General features: G+C 39.8%; 3 protein-coding genes across 13 annotated transcripts; 2 read left to right on the top strand and 1 right to left on the bottom strand.

The window, feature by feature from the left end:
- LOC113579429 (uncharacterized) lies at window positions 1-16,275 on the top strand. 7 transcript variants are annotated; one of them, XM_027013388.3, is made up of 11 exons: window positions 1-137; window positions 10,326-10,363; window positions 11,171-11,254; window positions 11,505-11,625; window positions 11,887-11,992; window positions 12,146-12,239; window positions 13,102-13,253; window positions 13,480-13,657; window positions 13,897-13,999; window positions 14,234-14,315; window positions 14,526-16,275. In XM_027013388.3, the coding sequence occupies exons 1-11, from the start codon at window positions 61-63 to the stop codon at window positions 15,237-15,239; spliced, it is 1,749 nt and encodes a 582-aa protein (XP_026869189.2). In that variant the 5' UTR covers window positions 1-60; the 3' UTR covers window positions 15,240-16,275. The 7 variants fall into 7 exon arrangements, with proteins under 7 accessions (XP_026869189.2, XP_081566605.1, XP_081566604.1 ...); XM_081710479.1 differs by having other exon boundaries at window positions 11,490-11,625; window positions 13,900-13,999; XM_081710478.1 differs by having other exon boundaries at window positions 11,490-11,625.
- LOC113579523 (3-mercaptopyruvate sulfurtransferase-like) lies at window positions 3,440-22,473 on the bottom strand. Of its 4 annotated transcripts, none has more exons than XR_014122625.1 (4): window positions 21,719-22,473; window positions 19,067-20,945; window positions 12,471-12,536; window positions 3,440-7,895 (listed from the first exon to the last, which is right to left on the bottom strand). XR_014122625.1 is itself a non-coding variant. In XM_027013528.3 (2 exons), exons 1-2 carry the CDS (start codon window positions 22,302-22,304, stop codon window positions 20,647-20,649), a joined length of 885 nt encoding a protein of 294 aa, XP_026869329.2. In that variant the 5' UTR covers window positions 22,305-22,473; the 3' UTR covers window positions 16,420-20,646. The 4 variants fall into 4 exon arrangements, 1 of the variants encoding a protein (XP_026869329.2); XR_003410886.2 differs by lacking the exon at window positions 3,440-7,895 and adding an exon at window positions 11,169-11,303; XR_014122626.1 differs by lacking the exon at window positions 12,471-12,536.
- Window positions 22,045-24,691, top strand: rps19bp1 (ribosomal protein S19 binding protein 1). Of its 2 annotated transcripts, none has more exons than XM_027013624.3 (4): window positions 22,045-22,150; window positions 23,463-23,627; window positions 24,028-24,125; window positions 24,351-24,691. In XM_027013624.3, the coding sequence occupies exons 1-4, from the start codon at window positions 22,111-22,113 to the stop codon at window positions 24,483-24,485; spliced, it is 438 nt and encodes a 145-aa protein (XP_026869425.1). In that variant the 5' UTR covers window positions 22,045-22,110; the 3' UTR covers window positions 24,486-24,691. The 2 variants fall into 2 exon arrangements, with proteins under 2 accessions (XP_026869425.1, XP_026869418.1); XM_027013617.3 differs by lacking the exon at window positions 22,045-22,150 and adding an exon at window positions 22,771-22,966.
- Window positions 24,692-24,703: the final 12 nt, after the last annotated feature.

Genomic DNA, 24,703 nt, shown 5'->3' with positions numbered 1-24,703 from the left:
TTTGCAGATCCAAAGGGCGCAGATCACAGCACGTAGCTACCTTTATTGTAACGGTGGAAAATGCATTCGGAAACGTGCTATCCTGAACAGTCAACGCCTAGCAACACCTGTGCGCCAAATAACAAGCGGGTTATCAGGTAGGCTGTCAGCCTATAGTGGCTTTTTTAATGGTTAGGCTGCCAGTATCTAATTAACTATATAGAAATGCATATATATCAAATATTATATAGTAGTAGTTAATACGTGGCTTATTGTGTTTATAATGAAGCATTGACAGATACCTGGGATATTTTCATATACCTAGTCACGTTTCAAGTCAAAATAATTTTAGTTAATTTGAGCTAGACTTATAATTATAAGCTTTATAATTAGATCATTTCTGCCACCTAGTGTTTGATTAAAGTAATTGCTTGCTCGAATAAAGTCGCTTTTTATTCTAGTGCTCTATGGTATGCTTAATTTGAAGAGAGATTCTACTTTTGTGGATCTGCATTGCTTTTCTCTGTGTATTAAACAATTTTACCATTTAACCTCAAGGCTAAAAACCTTGTGTTATGGCATTTTGGAAGCAAAATTCGTCAGGTTGGGCGCTTTGGTGAACTGTTTTTGGGGGGGGTTTTGAGGGGGGGGGGTTGACTTTGGTAAAAATGTTCAAGAACTGAGATTAATTAAGAAACGTCAGAAGTTGTTTAGTGCACACTGACCATTAGAGATGGCACACTGTGCACTCTGGCCCTCAGTAAGTTTGTCTGTGCATATGTCTGTGTGTTCATCTGTCTGTGTGTGTGTGTGTGTGTGTGTGTGTGTGTGTGTGTGTGTGTGTGTGTGTGTGTGTGTGTGTGTGTGTGTGCATATGTGTGCGAATGTGTGAGTGTCTATATGTGAGTGTGTGCATTTGCATGTGCATGTACATGTGTGTGCCTATGTGTGTGTGTGTGTTTCAACACATATCAAAGGAAGGTACAGGCAGTAAACTGTGAATTGGGGGAAATTCTTTGAGACTGTCATTTCCAAGAAAAACATTTCTCGATGCTGATAAAAGCTTTATTCAGACTCCAATCTGATAATACAGTGAACTGCTACAGAATACTGGCTTGTTCTGCAGACCTAAAAGTGAATGTGCAAATATAACATCCATCTGATATAAATTAAATGGTTTGTACGGAACTGACTAACAGCCAAAATAGACAATGACTAACAGCCAAAATAGCCTTAGTACAGAAAAAGCTTGCGGCATAAGATGACTTTCCTCTGGAAATTACATGTTTCTTACACAATTATTGCATAAGTATTTTGTCATTTGTTTTCATATATTGTCAAATTTTTGCTAATATCTGCATTTCTTCTAAATAACCTGCTCTCTCTCAACACCTTTGTCCTAAACACTACTTCATGAAAAGGTTACGCATATACAGCTTGTTGTGGGGAAGCTCCTTAGCAACTGCCTCTATTTGGTTTACTTCAGTACATTTCACTTCAGGACAAACTGATGACTATCTCTGAACAGAGAGCCCTGCAGTGAATTCAGAGTTGCTGTTCGGAGCCCTTCCACATCCTGTATCTCAGGTTCACGGGGCATTCTGTCCCTTAAATGCCATTCCTGAGTAGGGAGGATCGGAGAGATTCCAGCTGTATTTTTTTTAAAGACACAGCCATCTTGAGCAGGTCTCAGTTACTGCTCCTATGCCTGTTGTGTCGTTCTTCAGCTGTGTAGTTCTGTCATACGCTGTAACAGTTCAGCTGTTTAGATGTCAGTCCTGATATGTGCTGTAACAGTTCAGGTGTTTAGATGTCAGTCCTGTCATGCGCTTTAACAGTTCAGCTGTTTAGATGTCAGTCCTGTCATGTGTTTTAACAGTTCAGGTGTTCAGATGTCAGTCCTGATATGTGTTTTAACAGTTCAGGTGTTCAGATGTCAGTCCTGATATGTGCTATAACGGTTCAGGTGTTTAGATGTCAGTCCTGTCATGTGTTTTAACAGTTCAGGTGTTCAGATGTCAGTCCTGATATGTGTTTTAACAGTTCAGGTGTTCAGATGTCAGTCCTGATATGTGCTGTAACAGTTCTGGTGTTTAGATGTAAGCCCTGTCATGCACTGTAACAGTTCAGGTGTTTAGATGTCAGTCCTGTCGTGTGCTATAACACACAGATGCTGCTGGAGAGCCTCTACCGCTTGCCAGGATTTTGGTTGTGTTTTGTCAGTGAGGTCTTGATATTTAGCTTTTCTTGAGCTCACAGGAGATGCTGAGTCGGTCCCCCCAGTAGACTATGAGCTCCACCAAAAACATGGCACTGGAGCTCCTGGACAGGAGTGGCACATCATTGCGAGGCAATGTTGCAGTCATGTCTTTAGGTGGCCATGTCTTCTTCCATTTTCAGCTATGACTAGCATCCACTCTCTCTGGAAGCTTATGCTCTACCCACTAAGCAATCTCAGTGAGGATCTCATCATGTCTCCACCTGTACCAACCTTCGCCCAGGGCTTGGGGGCAGGCGCTAAGGATGTGGTTTAATGTGTGTTGTGTTGCCCTGACCTGCTTGCAGGATGAGTCTTCTTTCTTGCCCCAGAGTTTCAAATTAAATGCGGTGGGCAGGAGATCTGCTTTGGATCGTAACAACAAGGCCCTTGTCTGTGGCCCACATATCTCGCCAGGATAGCGGCCTCTCAAGTGCCTGCTCCACCTGCATCCACTGGCTCTGAAGGGAAAGGCCAACTGCTTGAATTAGGTGGTCTTCTTCTGCAGTGTCCCACAAGGATCCTTCGTATTGCTCCAGGACCTTCCAAGATAACGGCCAAACCCTAAGCATCCTCTTTGCGTACAACTCCAACTAACCCTTGGTGTTTCTAGTAGATTTTGGCTTACTAGACTCTCTGCTGAGGCTCCCATTTCCTTCTGTGCAGATGTTCATGCTTGCGAGGAAGATGGGGGTGGGGGGATACTTCCTGCACAGCCTCTCGTTGGGTCATGGGGAGCCATTAATTCATATATTCATATTCATATTCCTTTAGACATGCATAAAGTCTTCAGAGGTGCTATGGAGAAAGGTCAGTCTTCATGCTATAGCAAAGTGTAGTGTTTCTTATTATTATTGTTCCAGGCTTTGTGACTCTTAAAAACTTCATAATCGGAAATCAGAATTCCTGCATCTCTCTGAAAGAAGAAGAAGCCACCAGTGAAAAGGGCAATACTGTCATGGAAAAGCCCATTTGAACTGCTGGGGATTTTGTTGCATAAAGCTATTGTCATTGTTACAGGGGAAGTGAGCCTCCAGGTAGGCTGACTACACGTCATCTGGTTTCTACAGAAGCGAGAAGTGAACCACAGTTTCAAGATTCAGCGTTGGTTCAAAGAAACCAAATCTTTCTTATCTTGGAAACACTGAGAGCTGTCCAACTTAATCATTTCCTTTGGTTTTAGCCTTGCCAGGTAAGAGATATGTTTGTTTTTTAATATTTATTTGTTCTCTTTCACTTGCATATCAAAACTGGTTTTAAAAACTGTAATCAAATTGTAAGATCAGGTTCGCTTAAATAATTTCGCGACATATAAGCTTGGCAAATACTGAGCATTAGTGGCTAGATGACTGATGATGCTGAAGCCTCACGTAGCTGTAAAGAGGGGAAACAGCAGGAAGAAGGAGCAGTGGGTGACAGGATGTGTATGTCTGGGGAGGTATCTCTGTGTGTGTGTGTGTGTGTGTGTGTGTGTGTGTGTGTGTGTGTGTGTGTGTGTGTACATGCATTTGTGTGTCTCTATGTTGTACACATATGTGGATCACAGCAACCATAAACGATTTAAAAAGCCATCCGCAGTTTCAGTGTACTGGCTGTGAGCATTTAGACGAGCATGGTTTAACCTTTGGAACAAGCATATGTCACTGACTGGATGAACCAGTTAGCTGCACAATGGAGGAAATGTTCTGTCGTGCAGATGGGTTGTGAAGCCAGCAATCTGTGATAGTGGAATTGTTTGCTCAGTGGTCCATATTGTACAGTAAAAAAAAAAAAAAAAAAAAAGCTAAAAACACAAACTAAAAACATTAGTTAAAAACAAACGAAAAACGTGCTAAAAACACAAGCTAGAATATAAGATAAAAACAATCTAAAAACATAAACTAAAAAATGCACTAAAAACACAAGCTAAAAACATAAACTAAAAATATAAGATAAAAGCATAAGCTAAAAACATAAACTAAAAAGATAAGATAAAAGCATAAGCTAAAAACATAAACTAAAAAGATACTGCATGACTGAATTTTGTGAAACAGTTGTTGTGATTTTGTGAATTTGAAATCGGAATTATTTTGCTAGTGCAGTGTGTATGCTGAAACTGCCAAACACATGGCAATTATATCTAAATGTACAATCCATTCCATCAAATGAGGTGCTATAAAGAAATACATATGAAGATCTGATAATATCTGATTATGCAGTGGAATGCTTTTTCCTGATTTGTACGGCCTGGCATATATTTAAATATGTGTGTAGATTGTTCAGTTTGGAGGGTTTTTTTACGGTGCTTCCCACAAGTTTCACTTCCTACTGGAAGCAGCATACAGAGAAAATAAAGAGGGAGTGGGAAGTCAAGCAGGTGCAGAGTCCTCGTCTGTGTTAACTAAAGCAATATGTAGCTCCCTCAACATGACTGAATCACGCTGTTAGATATTAATCATTTTCATTGTTATTGACAGCTCACCCATTAACATTACTTAATCAGGCAATGGATAAACCCTTTAGATAACACAGATGGCACACTGAGTTTAAGCATAATCTAATGTGAAATAGAGAAGCAAAGACGAAATAAAGGAGAAAACACATTTGGACATGTCATTATGAGAAAAAATGAAGGTCCAAAAACAGCTTTATTGCAGATTTCTAATCATGCTTTCAGAATTAACTGATGTAGCTTTGGAGGGCAGTTATGAATAATATTTATGTGAGATTGTGCTGCATAATGTTTGTGTGGGATTTCTCTTCATCCAAGAAGCCAGCCATCTGACAAATTATTTGTCTTAATCTTGCATTTAAGGATAAAGTCAGCAAGCAATAGGCTATCATATAAGAATTAAGAAGGCTAACACACATAGCAAGGCACGTTGTGTAAGTTGACATTTTAAGAAATTTTAGAATTTTGTAAAGTGTTTGCTAAGACAGCAGTGTTAGCCTTTGGAAACATGAGGAATCATGTGAATGAGTGCACCTACCCTCATATTTTCAAAAGTGAGAAATGAACAGCCAATGAGAAGAACAGGGGTGTGTGACTGGGAGCCAGGTGCCACCAGGCATGGGTGAGATTCGTCTCACTTACCACAGTAGAGCAGTGACCACAGCGACTTTTTGTACACTTCTTACAGATGCCCCTCAGAGCACCCTGATTGTCCCTTTAATCTCAAATGCCATATGTAGTTGCAATAACAATATTGTCCTCACACAGTAAGAAGAGGTGGTCGCTATATTCAGCCAACTAACTGCTCTGTTGTACACAAATTTAAGCAGTCCCCTACATCACATCTCCCCTGAATATTTCAATACTCTGGTCCATTTAAACACATATACAAATATTTATTTTTTAGTTTCCATGTTAAAAGCACCAACTTTCCTGCATTCAAAAACAGACTGTAGCTGCAGGGTGAATTAAAATTTCTACTTCAAGCTTATACATTTGGCCAATATGCCTCTTCACAACAATTTTATTAGTAGTAGTAGTATTAGTAGTAGTAGTAGTAGTAGTAGTAGGCCTATTAGTACAGCATATACAGTTATATTTTATTATAGTTATTTTATTATCATTTATAAAGCAATTTGCACACCAATGAATGCTTTTCATAAATGAACAAACCACATTTGAGAGTGACAATGATGTGAGCAGTGTGGCAGGCTGAGCTGGAGCCGTCGTTTGACAGGATATCTTTTAAAACCTTTGACAGTCATAGCCTTGTTTTTAGATGTGAGAGCTCTCTCTTAAGATAGATGTTTTTTCATTCTCAAATGAGTCAGAGCAAAAAATAAATTAGACCAAAAAAAGGAAATTAGCTTCCCATATCTTATGCTTCCCATATCTTACAATACTGTTTGTTTTTTTTTCAGGTGAGTCAGAACAAAAAAAAAGTAAACTGAACTTTTTCACCGTGTGAAGGTGTCCACTGGAGTGTGTAGAGTAAGAGGGAATAAAACTGTTCTAGAGTTCTAGAGTTCTAGAATTAACCCAACTGGTGGTAGTGGCACCTCAATGGCCTTTAACGCTCAATTGCTCAAGTTGTGTTCAATCATAATTATAAGTCCCATCAGATAAACGTGTCAGCCAATTGGCGTAAATGAAATGAAATGAAAGCACCAAACAACTTTCTTAAGAAGTCTTAAGAATATCAGATTAGTGCTGAGAGTTGTCTGATGGACTTCTAATATTAAAGAACAATATAGTCTGTCTACCTCTAATATGTCCTTTATCATCGAACAGAGGTGAGCTCATTAAAAGCCCCTGCACACGTGTGCAAAAACAGAAAACTGTCATGTAGCCGCCCCCAGATTGCGACTGCAACTCCCGTCTTCCCCGGCACAACCTCACCATATCCTCATGACCGGATTATTAATGGCATCGGTGTCTCATCTTTGCTATGCTATATATTCTCTCCTGTTTAATCTCTGTGAAGTATTGCTGTTGTTCTATAGCATGTGCTGAGTGAGTCGCCTGTGTGTATTCTGACTGCTTGTTACCGACCTGTTTTGTTTCCCTAGTGCCTCTTTATTCACATGCTCCTTTGAATTTGTCTGCCTCCTTCGATTTGTCTTCTGGTTTCTACCCTGGATTGGTTTATCTCCCTGATTCTGGTTGTCATACTTGGATTGGATCACCTTTCTGCTCACAAGCTACTAAAAGCGTTAAACAGCTCATAATGTGTAGAGGCTGTTTCTGCCAACGTGGGCTGTAGTAGCCAGAATGGTGTGAACTGGGGAACCTCCTGCTTGACTGCAAGGGTCCATGGTGGGAAAAGCTGTGTATTGTCATGGACAGGGGCACGTCACTATGATGACAGAACGATAGTGCAGCTCACTGTGGCCTGGGGAGGCTAAACAATTAAGCACTCATTTCAGTTTCTGATCTGATGACCTCTTTGCTCATATCAGGAGACTTTAATATATCAAAATGTCATATGTCAGCTCTCTGTCACTCTTTCTCTCTTCCCCCTTTCTTTTTCTATCTCGTGTCATCTCCCATCTCTGTCTCCCTTGCTCAAATCATGCCTTGGAAATCTTGCTTAAGAATATATTTGCCTGTCATGTGGTTACTTGCCTGTGGTGTGTCTGCAGGCAGACTTGATTTATATTTATCTGTATGACCCATATGGCTGTGTTGGTTTCTTGTGCAAAGTATGTACCATGAGATGAGACTGCAAACGTGCCAACTCGTGCAAATGTTCATTTTTAAATCATAATTTCAGCAGAATTAGAAATTTAAAAAACACAAATAGGTTTTTTTTTTCAGTGAAACATCATTATTTAACAGCTCAAGACAACCAAACTTATTATTGATGGAAAAAAAAATATGTTGACATGTTAAAAAAAAACATTTGTGCTTTTACACGCAAATATTTGTTCAAAACCTTGTCTAATTTCTCCCCTTTTCCTGCTTGAGTTTTGTTTTTGTAAAAGAGCACAGCTCCTCCGCCGCACCTGAAACCACACGTGGTCGCTTTCTCCTTTGCGGTCAGCTGACCTTTTTTTCAAGAGCAAAACAGATGGGCCTGGTGTTGCACACGAGGCCTGGCCGCACCAGCCAGCTCTGCTTACACATAGTGAGTGGGGGTGCGTGGCCGATTCATTTTGGGCCATTTTGTCACCAGTGTGGCCGACCACCTCTCGATTCCTGTGCTAATGTGTGGTCATTCAACAGGCCCTGCAGAAAGAGAACCCATGATCCATAACGCGTTAAAACACATTTACATAGTTACTGTCACAGACTTTTAAAAGTTGGTATCTTTTGGACCATTCCTTTTCCAAATCAATTTTTCTAATCCATAGTGAGTCAAAGTGGTTGGCAAATCTTGAAAGTTTATGCAAACATTCAAACGTTTGATAAATTATAATTTTATATCATTGATTCCTGGTCCTTGCACTTGGAGCTCTAGCTGTGAATATCTATGGCAGGGTGAGTGCACATTTGCTATGCAACTCCTGACTTCAGGTGCTCTCAAATCATTTTTGATCTATGCCCTTAGCCATAGTTTGCCATATAGAACATATTGAATTAGCTTTCAGGCCAGATATGTTCACTATAATCTGTGATGATGATCTATCTACACACACATATAAATAAACATATATATGTATATATGCTTATCTATCTATCTATCTATCTATCTATCTATCTATCTATCTATATGCACACATATACATATATATATATATATATATATATATATATATATATATATATATATATATATATATATATATATATATATATATATATATACACACACACACATACATATATATATATATATATAACATATATGCTGTACAAAAATAACTCTCATGTACTCATTGCTAGGTCTGGTACCATATGCATTGGGGCAGGTATATATGATGCCTAAAAATATATTAAAGGGGGTAAACCCTACAGGAGAATTGCATATATGAAAAAGAACCACCATCCATTAACACCGGCCCTAAATGCCACGTTGTTTAATTTTTAGTTTGCTTTTTGAGTAACGTTACTTTACCATTTGTTCATTGATCATCAGGGTTCCTCTGTGAATTTCATTTTGAACAATTGTACTAGACAACCAGATTACAAATTTTCTTTGCTAAAGAACATTTAATGGGGGCTATAGACATCCTAAAACAGGCCTAACAATGCCCATGTTTCACAGGATATCTTTTAAAGTCATTGACAATCATAGTCTTGTTTCTAAGAAGTGATAGAATCTCTTACAATAGCCTACTATGTTATTTAGGTGAGTCAGAGCTAATAAAAGAATTAAAATACAGTAAACTGAACTATTTCATTATGTGTGAAAGTGTTCACTAGATTGTGTCAAATAGGAAGGAATGGTTATGTATTTGAAATTTCCTAAGAGACGCCGCTGATCTACAGGGATGCATAGTGCCGCGCTGCAGAGTTCTTATAATCGTATCTAAGCATCAAGGATGCGGATAGGATGGTTTTTGGAAAGGATATTACATCACGTAATGCAGATGAGTAAAGGTGACCAAGCAGAACCATACAGGGTTGTCAAACAATCTAGAGATAGAAAAATGTTTCAGTACTGAACAGTTTTGTTAAGAAGCCAAAAGATCAGTCTTCTTAAGAGTTCTAGAGTGTCAGATTAGCTGGTGGGTGCCAATGAGCTTTTGTAAAGTACAGATGTACTATATGTCTGTAATAACTCCTGTAATTAATCCAGAAGGGCTCACTAAAAGTCCCCACATCTATGCATAAAACACAATCTAAGAGTTGCTTTCAAGATGCTCCGAATAACTACGGCTATATAAATTACACTGGTAAATCAGAAGCCCCACAAAAAGCAAGCTCCTCTTCCCCACCACACACTCACACCCACACACACATATATAAATATATATATCGTCACCTGTGTTTTTCATGATTGTAAAATCATGTAAAAGCAGAGACAGAATTTTTTTGCCTTTTTCTTACCACAACATGTACTTAATAGAATGTTTCTAAGAACGTCCTCTTGCTCTGTGTGTGTGTGTGTGTGTGTGTGTGTGTGTGTGTGTGTGTGTGTGTGTGTGTGTATGTGTGTGTGTGTGTGTGTGTGTGTGTGTGTGTGTGTGTGTGTGTGTGTGAAGGAAACAAGGTCATAACATCGTCAGCTTACTGTGGCCATTTTTGTGCACAATATGCCACTTTTTTTTTTACTCGGAAAAAGGGCCCAACGACACCTCACCCACTCATCCACATTGAGAGAGAGAGAGAGAGAGAGAGAGAGAGAGAGAGAGAGAGAGAGAGAGAGTGTGAATGAGTGAGTGAGTGTAGGAGATAAGGACTTTAACATTTCCTCTTCAGGTAGAGATGCTCAATTTACAGAAAATGGTACTGTGGTTTCTCCGGGACACCACCACTGTGGGGGTTGGGGAGTGTGAGTAAGTAAGTGTGTGTGTGTGTGTGTAAGTGTGTGTGTATGTGTGAGAGAGAGAGAGAGAGAGCTCAACCAAAGTAACAAAAAGAGTGGGGATACAAAACTGCTGTACAGTCTCATAGTAACACTCCATGTGATGAAGACCTCATAGGCGCATGCTATCCAGCAAAGCAGTAAACCTGTCAATTAAAAACACTTTCATTTCTCTTTTTCACTACAAGAAATGAATTTCAACGGAACATTACTCCATTCATGGAAGGTATGTTGCTACTACATTCTTTTACATACTTTTAAATTCGTAAAGTGTTATTTATATGGCCAGATGTTAGTTGAGCATGACTCCATCTCAAGTTTCAACTGGCAAGAAGAGAAATGTGTAAGATATGCTAATTTATCTGATTATTATTCAGTAAATTTGAATTTTGATCATTTTGCTTCTTTCTAATTGTCCATGGCCTTTCCATGACTGCCATGTTGGGCATCTTTTACAAGAACCACAAAAAGTCGATGAAATTATAAAATGAAACATACTTGCACTCATACGGAACCATTTTATTTTGGCCATTTTGTTGACTTTAATAAATAAATTGTTTTTAAAAAAGCCAAACATCACAGCTAGAGAGAGAGAGAGAGAGAGAGAGAGAGAGAGAGAGAGAGAGAGAGAGAGAGAGAGAACTAGGTATAGTGTCTGACATTTACTGACATCTGTTCTCTTTTACTTGTGGGTGTTGTGGTTGGATATTTTTGTACTCCTTGTGGTCTAGATGTTTTTTTCCATACTAGACACATGGACCACTCCAATTAAAAAAAAAAATAAATTATGCTAAAAAGCAAATTATGTGACAGCTAATTATGCTAATTATGTATTTATGTGTTTTAGATGTTTTTTCCAAGTTATACACATGGACCTCTGCAATAAAAGAATTAATTATGCTGATAGATGATAAACTAATGCAATATATATATATATATATATATATATATATATATAAAAATAAAGAAATTAATCTAGTCGTGGACGTACCTTCCAATATATAAAGCTCATCTGGGTGTCTTCTGCATGCAGTCAACAAACTAAAGAGGAAGATGCTGATTGGTCAGGCTCTTCTCATCACAATGATGTTGCTAACTTCAAGCGATGCCAATCAAAGTAAGGAAAGCTGAATTACTTAGTACCACAGATGTCCCAGTTCGAAATGCTGTCAACCAAAAAGATTAGTTGCAATAATTAGAGGGGTGGGGGGGCAGTTTACTGTGTCTGAAATTCTGTCTACCTGCAGCTTCTGTCAGTTGTCCAGCAGAAAGGTCTACACTCACAAATATTAGACTAGCTGCAAAAGCGAGAGGAGTGTTATTGTGTCACCTGTCTTGTGGTCTAATCGCAGACTGTCTGCGTGTAGGTTTGGAGTGCTACTCAGACAACATAAACACCATCACATGTGTATGGAACAGTTCATCAGTTGGGGACAGACTACACGTGAAACCAGGCATCAAATGCTTCCTTGAAGGGATCCTGTATTTGTAATGTATCATTCTCTATACTGCATGTCTCATTTCTGTGTTAAACCATACTTAAAACATTCAATACATTCTAGAACTATGAAGTCAAACATGTTATTTATGCTGTATACACATTCTTGGACAGTAAATGTCTATGGACTAAAGTACAAAATACAAAATATTTTATTTACAGGCAACAAAAATAATTTGGTGCCTAAGCACCAGTGGAGGACACTATAAATAGAATTCACCTAAAGTATGACATATAATTGTTGATTTCAGTTTAAAAGACGATGGCATTAACTATGTCAAAGATACTGTCAAAAGTGACCTGGAACACCTTGAAGACTCAAACCTGTATAAAGGAACTCTTGAGTTTTCAGGAGAGGTGAGGGGAAATGGATATATGCAAGTCAGGAAGCACTTATCAATACTTATCAATTATACTTATTAATGTATCAGTGTATTCAGTATTACACTGATAACCTGTTTATTAATTATAATATCCACTAACAGTTGAACCCTCCAACCCAAACTACAGGCTTTGACTGAATGTGAACCAACCCTCCCTGTGTCTGTAAAGTGTGGAAACCAAACAAAGGCATATATCAGAGATTTCGATCCAGGAAGAAACAGTAAGACCTTTCACAATAGTTAAATATGACATGGTTAAAAATATTGCTGTGTGTAGCTATTTAAAGCTGACTTTTATTTGCTTGTTTTTGTTCTTAATAAACACCAGATAAATTGTCTTTAGATCCTAATGTGTACTACAAAAGAGAAACTTTGAAATAAATGTCAGTGGAATTGTACTGCGTTCTGTAATCAGCAACTACAAATGATTAAAGCATCTGGTTGAAACTCACCAATCAGGAACCTTATTTAAAAGTTGGGAGGTGAGAGGTGGTCCTCCATGTCTGTCAATTATGTGCCTGTACAGACAACATATAGAAGGTTAGGCTAAGGGAGGGGCTTTGGAGAGATGATTGAATAAAGGGGTGTGGCCCTGAAGGGAGGGAAGAAAATCCCTCAGTAGCCAAATCTGACAGCGCAAGAATGGCAAACGTGCTCACTGCCTGGGCTTTGTAGCACATCAGCAAGCATAGCAATACTGCAGAACTGAAACACAGTTTTCGATGGCATGTTGCAATAACATATGAACTATTTCTCACTCGTGGCTGATAGAAAGCAGAGATAAGGGACAAAAGGGCACTTAGGGCTATTTTAAATAATACAAGACTTTACACACAGCAATATATAGTTCTTCAATTAAATTAGCTGAAAGTTTACAATTTATCCACTTTATCAGCTATGATGGAGAAAAAATATTAATCAAACTATTATTATTATTAATTAAACTATTAAAATCAAAAACTATACAGTGCAGTGAGTTCCCCAGGACTGGACCTGACGTAAACTAATTTAAGAATTTTGTCTCTATGCCTCCATATCTGAAAAAGGAGAATGAAGCTGAGCTATGTGTCTTTGACTCCATAGTTAAGTTATTGCCACCCGAGCAGCTGCAGGTCAATGGGGCAAATGTATCCTGGATGCTCGCCGCTAAACGCTCAGGTTTAGTCGAAGGGCGGTGTTCGTTTGAGCTTCAGTACCGTCTGCATGAGGAACATATGAATGAGGAAACATGGAAGGTGAGATTATTAACTCTCTTGCACAACGACAGGCTTTGAGCATCACTTCCTCTCATCAATCACTCTGTCTCACTCCATCTTTATTTCATTTATCTCATCTCTTTTCCATTTATACATTTTATTTTCTTCTCTCTCTCTCGCTTATTCTGTGCCCCCATCCCATTTCATATCTTTCTCATTTGCAGCCTGTCAATCAGCAACTCTCTCTGACTGTCTCTCCTCGCAGGATACAGACATAGTGCCTATATCAGCAGACAGCTGTTTGTTACCACAGGAGAAGCTTTTCTTAGGAAAACAGTATGTGGTCAGAGTGAGGTCCAAATATAAATTCTCAAGCCACTGGAGTGATTGGACCCAGACTGTTAAATGGACTTCCACTGTGGGTAGACCTGTCCGCACACTGCGTAAGTATTGAATCCTGGGAGACTTCATTATTTATACTTTAAAAAAAAATTGTTGCTATTAACTTACAAAAGTAAGCATCGAGGCTGTACCAAACTTTTGAGTTAGTTGAACTTCAAACATTAAGAGAACAATAACAAATCATGTTAACATTTGTTTTACCTAAATAAGCTCTACATTGTGTTTTAGTCATACAGAATCAAAACAAAGCTTCTGATCTTATTTCTTTCTTCTCTCTCAGAAGCTCCTGAATTTCCAGGATGGATTAATGTAAATGGGACTACTTTGGCTATAATAGTTATAACTGTCTTGTTGCTTTTGTTCTGCATTCTTCCTATTGTGCGGTGAGTGCTGGCCTTCGAGTTCACAATCATAACAGCTGCAACCATGTCACTGCTATTCAGCCAAAGGCATTTATTAAAGATCTTGGTCATATGACATGAGCACTGGGTTAGGGTTACTATCAACAAATCTGGCGTGCCTTGTTTAGAGATTTTTAAATGCTGTCTATAAATTACTATATAGGTATCCTACAACAGGAGAGATGACTAATATAAAAAAAATAATTCATTTTACAGTTCTCTAAAGAAACTTTATATACTTTATTCACGCAAAGAATATTCTGACTCACCCAACTCCGTCCATCTGTGGGACTTTAAGGTGAGTTTCACATATATTCATTTGGATTTACACTCATTTAAATCACTCCATCCTAACACCATGGCCAAGGCACACTCTACTTATTGATAATTCAGTAAAATGTGAAGAAAAGGATCAACCCAGATTTTATAAAACTGACTGGACTCATTTCTAAATGAAGTGAAGATAACCTAGATGTTACAGTTAATGTAGTATCCTCCTTTTCTTCAGGCATGGCTAGGTCCCTTCATGACTCCTGAGTTGTTTATCAAGGCTGATTCAGAGATAATCTCCCCTGTGGAGGTCCATGACAGCCCAACCTCTGACGATCTCTACTGTAAGAAGGGCAGTGGCGACCAGAAAAGCAAACGGGAACGCAGCACCTCCAGCTTCTCCAACTCCATGTACTTCTTGTCACAAAGCTCCAAATGCAAGATGGAAAACCGGCAGGAGTCGGTCTTGCTGCAGTGCTCCAGAGGCCCAGGAGAGGGCAGCATCACAGAGGGGAGAGTGCTAGTGGTCACTGACGTCCTCTGCATCAATGACACGGACACCGAGAGTGGCATGAGCAGCCCACTGGAGACGTCCTCTTCATACAAGCACCTGCAGAAATTGAGACTGGACGTGCAAAGCCCAGACTCTGGCTTTGCCCCTGAGGGTGAGGACCAGGACAGCCATGAAGAATCTGGGAGTGAAGATCTTCCCAGTCCACCGGTGGTGGACGATACTCTGACCATCAGACACATCCTGCCCTGTCCAGTACCACTGGAGCCCCAGTTGGACACCTTCCCTCACCCGCTGATGCCACCCAGGCTGGCATGGGACACACAGCAACTCGAAATGCCACCTCCCTGCATCACCACAAACACTCTGATGTCTGACTTTGACCTCATGGCGTGCTCTGGCACATTGGAACCTTCAAGTGGTGACTACATGTGTGTCTAAAAGGTACAGGAATTATGACTTTGCACAGGCGGTTGGGCAGGTTTGCAGGTTTGATAAGCCTTGTGAAGATGCGTTAACCAAATGAGGAAGAATGTGGGGCATTTCTTCATATTCTTCAAATTCTTCTGTAGTTCTCAGTTCTCTGTGATTCTGTCACAAAATGTTTCCTCATTTGTCCTGAGCTACATGCCCACCTGGAGCAGGATAAATATCTCCTGCCGTCTAGGTGCCCAGATGTACCTCAGCTTCAAATTCTGTTGAACATGTAATTGATCATATTTATAGTTCAACCTGTTCTTTGTGAACTTCGGTCTTAAATACCAAATAGGCACAGCTTAACATAATTGTGTATCGACTGTGTGCAAGCACTTTGTCTGCCCTCGCACCCCTTGTCAGCACATACTGTCCCATGCTGTAACTGTGCCTAAGACTGCATACAACTTGCTTTGATGATCCAACCAGTGTGACTGTAGTGATTGTAAATGTGAATCAAGGCTTGCTTGTAGGCTGAATATGTTCTGCTAGATGGGACGATGTTTGATTTGTTGTTTGAATGTGGGTATGCTGTGCATATGACCCTTTTATACATTTCTTCATCTGCTGGAAAATATATTTTACTACAGTAAATTATATATAGGAGTTGCAATGGTATTTTAGGGGCATTTTTGTGGACATCTTTACAGTGCCAAAAGTTAGAACCATTTCTGAAATGACCAGTTTCTGACCAGATTTCTGCCTTTCAAAGATTTTTGCTGATTTAAAACTATGAAATCTGTTTGAAGAATTTTTGCTTGCATAATTTTAGAGGAACCGCAATCACCAAAAGCCTTAATGTTTAAAAGATCTTATAGGGTTTTCTATCACCGCAGCTGTGTAATGTTTGTCAGACTATATTTGCAACAAGCATGTTTAAGTATAATGGGATGGCAAAGACCGACTCTTTTGAACAGTCTGTATATTTGTTGTGATGATGGCTTGTGTGTATGTGTGTATGAAAATATGGATGGCTATAAATAAATATTATTTCTGGAATGTTGGTGTGTGTGGTGGTGTGATTCTACTTGAGATGTTCGCAATGTTTGTACGATTGTTTGCTCAAGTGCTAATTGCCTTCATCTGTGATCAAGAAGTGCTGCTTCACGTGTTCCTATGTCACGGCCTTTATGCACCGCACTGCATAGTTTTACTCATTACAACTATGGGATGGTGTTCCAGAAAAACGTTTGTCATCCAGAAAAAGCTCACTCGGTTCTGCCGATTCCTTCAGATATGATTGGCAACTAGTGTGAACCGATGGCCTGTCAGGTAGTATCTGAGCTCTTCTAAGTCCCACTACACAACCAGGGCCTCTCGCTGTTCCATGGTATTCCTCTGCTCTGCTGGCTTGAGCTTCCTGCTTTATAAATATAAGTGCTCCTCCCCCTTGAACTCCTGGGACAGTGGAGGTGTTTGTTTGGACGGTGAAGGGCCTCTTTAAGTTTGGGTTGCACAGTCTCTGGCTGTCCCTTCTTGGTGAGGTTTGAGAGTGGAAAGTCTAAAAGGAATTAGGGGCAAACCGTCAGTAGTAACCAGCCAACCCTAAGAAGGTGAGGGCTCGGTGACAGTTGGAAGGGCTGGCAGTTAGTCCAGCCTACTCAAAAATACACTCCACCTCCTACTTGATAGCCTGTCTCTGACCTTCAGGTAGGCAGTAGGGCCGTGTTTGCTAAAAACCCCTGAGGAAGCACTGATTTGTGTGTATCCTGGAGATGGAGAACACAGTGTGTACCCATAGATTTGGGCAGCAGAGGATTTGCAGCTCAGTCTCTGTGTAAGGCCTACAGTCTCTATGGCATTACTGCCATACATGGAAGGCCATCTGGGCCAGCGCACAGAAAAGACCTGTAGATGGCTGTGGATCAAAGGAAGTGATGCTACTTGGACACACGTTGGGAACTGATCACTCCCAGCTGGGTTTCCTGGGAGACAGTGTCTGATTATTGAAATACCCAGTGACCCCAGATAGCATAAATGATAATGTGTCCAAGGGCATCACTAGATGTTTTATTGAACAAAATAATGTATTCACACTCTGGGACTGACTATTTAAAAACAAATAGGGGCAAAAATATTACCAGGGGCAAAAATATAAGTATGTTACTAAAGGTTATAGGTATTACATTATACAAGAGTAGTAATAGGTATTAAAAGGAGTATTACATTTTTTTATTTTTAAAGGTTTTCTAATGGTTTGGGGTGTGTAAATACATTTCAAAGTCTTTTTGTAAGCAAAAAACATGGGGTCTCTTGTTGAAAATGTGTATTTGTGTATATAGAAATCTGCCAAAAATAGTAATACATTCACAACATTCAGATAAAGACTTCAGATAAAGAGCTTCTCTAGTGGATGTACCAAGAAAGAATATATTTTGAAAGAGGCTGAAGATACTAGATACTTTGTTTCTAAGAAAACCAGAGAAGTCATTCCAAAAAATATGACTAGATGTAATCGTAAAAGATGATTAATGGTTTCATCATAACGGTGACTACAAGAGCATGCTGGCTTGACAGCAGAGTTACATTTATAGATAGGTTACTGGGTAACAATTATGAATGATTTTAACAGAAACTTCCACAATTTTATTTGAAAAGGAAAATATCTGTTCAAAGCCCCAAAACGTCCTTCCAATTAATGTTATCAAATGTGTTATTGCAAAACCTAATACAAGCAGGACCATAAATTTATGAACAGCTCTTATGTCCTAGCATGTAAAACTTTTGTTTATTAGAAGACACTGGTCATACATAGTGGGAGACTCTTAAACGGCTAAGGAGCAATATATGCGCTTTGACCCTGACTATGTTTAGCTTGAACAACATTCAGATTTTAACTACTTAAATGTTAGAGGATCCATTGATATTTTGGAGAATAAAATACGTATGACAAACCATGTGACGTTTTTATTCAGCACAGGGTGCAATAGAGGTGATTTTCGAACACACTACTAATTTGTTCCATAGAGGAACAAAAAAACAAAACAAAAAAAAAAAAACAAACAAAAAAAACATTTAGAGCAGGAATTCCTAATATGGGCATGACGTCTACCGGATGATGCTTTTTTCAGTAGTCTAGGAAATTAAACCTTATAAAGTGGTCAGAGTGGAGGTACAAGGAAGAATAAACTGTCAGTAAGCTTTAAAATAAACTTAAGCTCTACATACTCCACTAACTTACTACTATTCCTTCTGAATGTTGTAAAACCATCTAGCCAGGATTTGAGTTTACTTGAGCTAAAACAGATTGTGTACGAGTTTGGCGAACATGGGTTTCCTGTTAAACGCTCAGCTTTCTCTAACGCAAACAGGCATTTCATACTGTCAGTTTTTCAAAAGCTTCCACGTACTCAGCGTCTTGTTCAAATACTCAACGCGTTCTTCCAAACGCTCTGCAGTGTAAGATTTACGTGGTTGTGCAGCGATACTACATTAATACACTTACAGGAACTCTCTTTTAGCAGAAACCCTCTAAATAAAATCCCCTGTATTCGATGGGCCTTTCCATTACACTGTAATCTTTCTAGAAAGAGAACTGCTGTTTGTTCAAGCAAATCCAGTTGAGGCCTACGTCTGCCAGAGGTATGTAAATATATCTCTGATTGGATCAAATTGCTTATATTCACCTTCTACTTATATGTATTTTTACTACACCGTTTTACTACGAGTTCTATAGCAGTATATACTCCAACGAAGTGATGTAGGCTTTAGACATGGAGCAGATGTATAAGCCTACATCATTTTAATAAATTCAATACACGTTACCACAACCACGTTACACCAGTTCTACTCACATTATCACTGATTAACTTAATCCTCGATGTATTCCAAAGTGATACTACTTGGATACGATGCTTCACGGAAAGTCCCGATGAGCGTCACCAAACCGAGCAGCGAAATTATCTGCTGACCCCTTGTGGAGGAACTGAACAACAACAACAATAATGAGGAGGATTTAATTCACTTCCATAACGGAATTGAATTAAATGAAATCTGACTGATTCTATCTTGATTCTATCAATATGAACTTCTGCCCCTGTATAACAAATACATTTGAACCTCAGTTATTCTGTCTAACTAGCATCTTTGTTTTTAATAATGCTTTATTTATTTTTATTTTCCCTTATAATTTATTTCCTTCATGTAACATGTCTGGGATCACCAACAAAGTTTATTCATAAAAGAAACAGTTAACTCACATTTGAAAATCTTCACCAAGATTGAATTAAACACATGGAAAGATAGACATTACAGGTATACATATGTGTTAGGAGGGCACAACCATTACAGTGATTGGTATCTCTTAAAGCCAGTACATAAGAACAATTCTCCTGAGTCTTAAGATAACATGCCAAACTCCATGATCACCTACTCACTCCAAGGCTATGGAGGTAGCTTCTGCCTTGGCAACTGCTGTACACTCAGTAAGAATTCAGGATACAGCTTCATAATAGCTTTCATTTGACAATAAAAACAGCCATACTGTGTGGTTTAATGCACATTCACTTCATATCAATAACCCCAGACTGAAGTGTTCAGAATGGGTGAGGTACAATGATGCCCAGGGAAACTTTTGGTCTGAAATGTAGCAGACAAAAAAATGCTGGAGAAATCTCAGAATGCCAGTGTTTTGTTTTTGTAGTAGGATGTATTATTGTTTTAGTTAACAAAGTAAAAAAAACCAAAACAATTACAACATTGTAATGATACTTTCATTAGATTAGATACTATCACTATCATATTTTATCAGAGGGTACTATTGAATTAATCCACTTCAGGCAATGTCTAATTAATTATTTTTAGTTTCATGTAAGCCATATCTGCTATAGAACTACAGCTTTTTTTCCATATCATTTAATTTGTCAATTCCACAGTTTCAGAACTTCATTGGTTAACGAATGTTAAAAAAATAGGAATGCAATTTTAAACATAGCTAAACTATATCTTAATCAAATAAAAAAAAATTTAAATGACAACCACAGACCAAGTAGATAAAAGAATCAAACGACGAGACAGAGACAAAGGGAGTGACAGATAAAAGATTAAAAGACCTGAAGCACTCTGATCTCATTCTCTTGTTTAAAGTCAAAGTTTACACAAGCAGCGGGCTGACTGAAGAGAGCGCCACTGCTCTATCTAAAATCGCCATTTATTTGTCTAACGACTGCATTACACAAATGGTTACGTTAGACTGTCAATTGTCTTATGCAAAAAGATGTCAATAGTTCTTAGTTATTTTAAAATCAGACCACCTAAATGCTCAAAGGAGAAGTTCATGTTAAAAGAAATGCACCACTTCCTGACTGCAAAGCTCTACCTTCACTCCATGATTGAGCCATTAAACATCTGTCCACGCAACCAGTTTCACCATCCGTTACCGGTGTTTCCCTCGCCCCTCAGACAGCACAAGTTCAGGTACTGCACGCGTGTACCACTCAGACCACCCCCCGTCATACACAGACACATCTGGCTGGCCACACTCATAGGCGGCCAGGGCAACGTTGCATGCTGTGACTGCCGAACCGCACGTCACGCACAGTGGTTGTTGCAAATCCACCCCGGCCTGCTGGAACAGTGCCCTCAGCTCGTCTGGTGGAAGCAGCAGCCCAGACGGAGCCAGGAAAGATGTGAAGGGTATATTGGTGGAACCAGGAATGTGGCCAGGTTCAGTATCTGACACAAACAGACACAAAGGAAGAAGCAAAATAAAAGCAAAGTGATGACACAACAACCAAGTATTTGACATTTAATACTTGTGCCATTAATTACACACACACACACACACACAATGTATGTGTGTGCGCATAAACTTTAATTAATTAGCAACAAAAAGTGTTGCGTTCCTAACTAACCAGGTAGTGTTCCTTAATCATTAAAGCCTGTGCAACCACTTTCACAGTGACAACAGCACATAGTAAGTATTACAGCACATGTAAACACCATGTGTCTGCTTCTGGGCACAAGCACACTGTACCCACCACAGCAAACTACAAACGTCAGTACAGAAGTGACTAGCAAAGTCGTGGCCCGAGGGGGTTTAGAGGTCCAATGGTTCCATAACTTTAGAAGAAGTGAAAATTGTGCCATACATGACCCCTGGACTCTCCGCACAAGTGCAGGACTGCACGTATTCACGCTGCCCTTGAAGCCCATCAGACAGACCCACACCACATCCAAACATTAACTCACTAACTCAAGGCTAATTTCGCTTAGGTCAAACCGAAAAACACTCGCAGCTCTAATCCTTTGAGGACACGGACTTTTGCTTGGTTATTGTCGTCAGTGGCGACATGAAGATCAAGACGTTTGAATATCTTAAAAGGTTCAATACGCACGGGACGCCCAAGTAACAGTTATGCAACTTTGTTTAATAATACAACAACAAGAGATGAATGTAAGATCCTATTTATCGGTTAGAATAAACTTTAAGAACATGTCCCACTTACTGTCTCTCGGTTCTGGGTCAGTTCCTCGGAATCTACCTAAAGGCCGCGCATCTACCAGCTGAAACGTCTTAGTGTCAGTGTTGTTCAAAATGTCTTCGAACGTTTTGACCCACGAACGATTCAGAGTGGCTTTGAACTCCGTCGGTTCTGGCCTCTTGTATTTATCTGTTAGCGGGTATCCCTCACTAATCCAGTGCTTTAGACCACCGTTGAGGACATACACTGAACTGTGCCCGAAGACCCGGAACATCCACCAGACGCGCGGCGAGGAAAACGCTCCGCACTCGCTCGCATCGTACACCACGACGTGCGAGTCGTTGGCGATGCCCAGATTCCCGACATATTCCGCGAAAACTTTCTCTGTAGGGAGCATATGATCCATCGGAGAACTTATGTCGCTACATCGGTCGATGTCAAAAAACAAGGCACCGGGTATGTGTCTCTTTTTAAAATCGCTCTTGGCAATTCGCTGTAGTTTTGGTAGATGCCATGAGGCATCCAGAACTCGGACGCTGGATCCTGTGCGTGTTTTGATGGCTTCGGAGAGCCACCTGGCCGTAACCAGCGCTTTGGTTTGATGGAACATCACGGAGCACAGTGGGAAAGTCAACGAGTCCCAGTTTAGTGATCATATATCCTGCACCCGGGACCTGTCGTACCTACTCCAGCAGAATCTCAGAGGAGGCGTTGACCAAGAGTAATTTCACCATAGGCTATTTCAAAGCTAGATTTATCTGATTCCGTCACGGTGACTAGATCAAAAGGATTTGTCCAGTGATATCAGTAGACACGTTTGCATTTTATAATACAATCAACGGACTGTGGTAATCTAAAAGTTTGCAATCCAAATTTCAAGTTTGCAAATAGTTAACAATTCTGTTACACAAGGTTGCTGGGGTGTCTGTTGTGGGATGAAATATTTATTTGTGTTTTTAACAAACAAAACTAATTGGCAGTTTGTTCTTCGTCATTGCTGCAAAGCCTACAATTATCAAATACATCACAGATGTCCGCTGTTTTTATTCGGAACTTCTCTAGTTCAGGGTTTCTACCCGACTTTTTAAATGTGAAACACAAAATGACCACAGCGTCATGTGTAGGTAATGAACCCGTCGACAGCTGCATAGCGAATCTAGTTATTACATAAACAAAAGTAATATTTTGAGTAGCTAGTGGTAGAGAAAAAGTTAACAATGTCAATTTCAGTGATACGCAGGGGACTGGAGCTTCTGAGCAATGACATTAAAGGTAAACGGCGGCTTTGAGATTTTGCTAGCTAGCTAGTTAGCTAACCCATGGATGTCACGTTAGAATCTAAACGTGCACGTTTCAAGAATTAATCTAGTGGAGGATACTAACTAGGTAGTTAGCTATAACGTTAACTTACTTAAATGTTATGTGAACATGTATTTTTATAATCCGTGGTTGTGGCTTTAACCAAATGTGTGATTAGTTTCCTTCTCCGAGGCTGCCCAAAGAGGTGCCTTTTTCTCTGCTTTCCTATCAAGAGTTACCTGGTGCTGCACAGTGTCAGTTAGCTGACCTAGCCAATGATGGCTAGTCCTTTTCCTTTATGCGAAAACTGCGACCCTCCGGCCTGGCGATGAGGATTATGAAAGCACTGTTTATTGTGGATTGTAGGCAGGCTTTGTGAAATCTGGCACCAAAAGGTGAATTTATGCAAAAGTAGTGGAAGGTACGTGTAGTCAGCTTGTGGAAACACTCCCCCCCCCCCCTTCTAAAGATGGTGGTAAGAGTCAGAAGAAGAGTTGTCAGAAGACGACATTGATGGATCAGATCAGCTCCAATAAACAGGGTGTCAGGAAGCAGATCCGTCAGCTGCAGGCTCACAGCCAAGCCAGGAAGAGCAAAGTGACCGTGAAAAACAAGAACGTCAAAAATGCTTTGGGTGAGTGAGACATAAGGAGGGAATGTTGGGTTTGGAAATACACATGTAAAGTAAAATTGTTCTGTCAGGTATACATCATCAGCTTCTCTGAAAATTCTGTACAACTTCCTGGTTGCATAGTGTATCTCATGGGGTTCTTTTATACCTGAATGATATGGCAAAGCCGTACTAGAATCAGACGGGTTGCTTCATTTTTTCTGAAGGACTAATTCTAGTAGCCAATATCAGTAGTTCTGACCCAAAATAAGCACATGTAAATTGGATTTGAGAGGCATAATAACCAGGTGTTGGGTTATGAAATGGTGTTGCAATAGAAAATGTTGCCAGTGGCCTGTGTTTGCCATGCTCCAGGGGCTGGAAGAAAACTGCTGTGTGCATTTGCGTGTTTTTGTCTTTGCAGAGGAGTACCGAAAGAAGCAGAAAAAAAGTCAGCTCAGTGCCAATCTGGAGTACTTCCTGGGAACAAGCTATGTAACGCAGGAACACCACACAAAGAAGGTACTCCAGCAAGACAGGCTCTTTGTGGTTTTTTCCCATTAAAAATGAGAACACGTGTGATGTTGGCAGTGTAATGAATCTATTGTACATGCCCAGCACATGTTCAGGAAGTTAACTTAATTTATGTGCAGTCATGCCACAGTTGCTCTAGCTATGAATGATTCCAGTGTTATGAACTGGTGACATTGGTGAGGTCACAGTCGTGATCATCTCTCTGTGTCTCAGATCCAGCAGCAGAACACCGGCCGTCTCTCCCGTCACCAGCCGGAGCAGCCGGTCAGGAAACCAGCACAGGAAAAATCCATCTTCACAGAGGAGGAATTCCAGAAATTCCAGAAGGAATATTTTGCTAATCTATGATCTTAGTCTGACGTATTATGGACACGTGAGATGTCTGATGTGGAGAATTATCCCATTGTTCCAGCAAACTCTGGACAGTCCAGATGGTTCCAAATGCAGATTTTTGATTATTTTCATGTTCATCAGTATGTAAGGCTTCATGTTTATCCATGTTGTTACTTGTGTTTTAATAATAAATGTATGCTTAGTGGCTTTGCCAAAAGGTATTTTGAAGATTA

This window comes from Electrophorus electricus, chromosome 3 (assembly GCF_041902795.1).
Source record: "Electrophorus electricus isolate QZ-2024a chromosome 3, ASM4190279v1, whole genome shotgun sequence".
In the NCBI taxonomy this organism is placed as follows: domain Eukaryota; kingdom Metazoa; phylum Chordata; class Actinopteri; order Gymnotiformes; family Gymnotidae; genus Electrophorus; species Electrophorus electricus.
Note: the sequence above shows the minus strand (reverse complement) of the source record. Positions and strands in the feature narration are given on the sequence as shown.

Excerpts from the sequence above, each read along its gene's own strand:
- LOC113579429 (XM_081710478.1), top strand. The coding sequence starts at position 61 with ATGCATTCGGAAACGTGCTATCCTGAACAGTCAACGCCTAGCAACACC. Across the intron at positions 11,626-11,886 it reads CTTGAAGGGATCCTGTATTT|TTTAAAAGACGATGGCATTA; the intron begins GTAATGTATCAT and ends TGTTGATTTCAG. Across the intron at positions 13,658-13,896 it reads TAGACCTGTCCGCACACTGC|AAGCTCCTGAATTTCCAGGA; the intron begins GTAAGTATTGAA and ends CTTCTCTCTCAG.
- LOC113579523 (XM_027013528.3), bottom strand. The coding sequence starts at position 22,304 with ATGTTCCATCAAACCAAAGCGCTGGTTACGGCCAGGTGGCTCTCCGAA. Across the intron at positions 20,946-21,718 it reads TGACCCAGAACCGAGAGACA|ATACTGAACCTGGCCACATT; the intron begins GTAAGTGGGACA and ends TGTTTGTGTCAG.
- rps19bp1 (XM_027013617.3), top strand. The coding sequence starts at position 22,912 with ATGTCAATTTCAGTGATACGCAGGGGACTGGAGCTTCTGAGCAATGAC. Across the intron at positions 22,967-23,462 it reads TCTGAGCAATGACATTAAAG|ATGGTGGTAAGAGTCAGAAG; the intron begins GTAAACGGCGGC and ends CCCCTTCTAAAG. Across the intron at positions 23,628-24,027 it reads GAACGTCAAAAATGCTTTGG|AGGAGTACCGAAAGAAGCAG; the intron begins GTGAGTGAGACA and ends TTGTCTTTGCAG.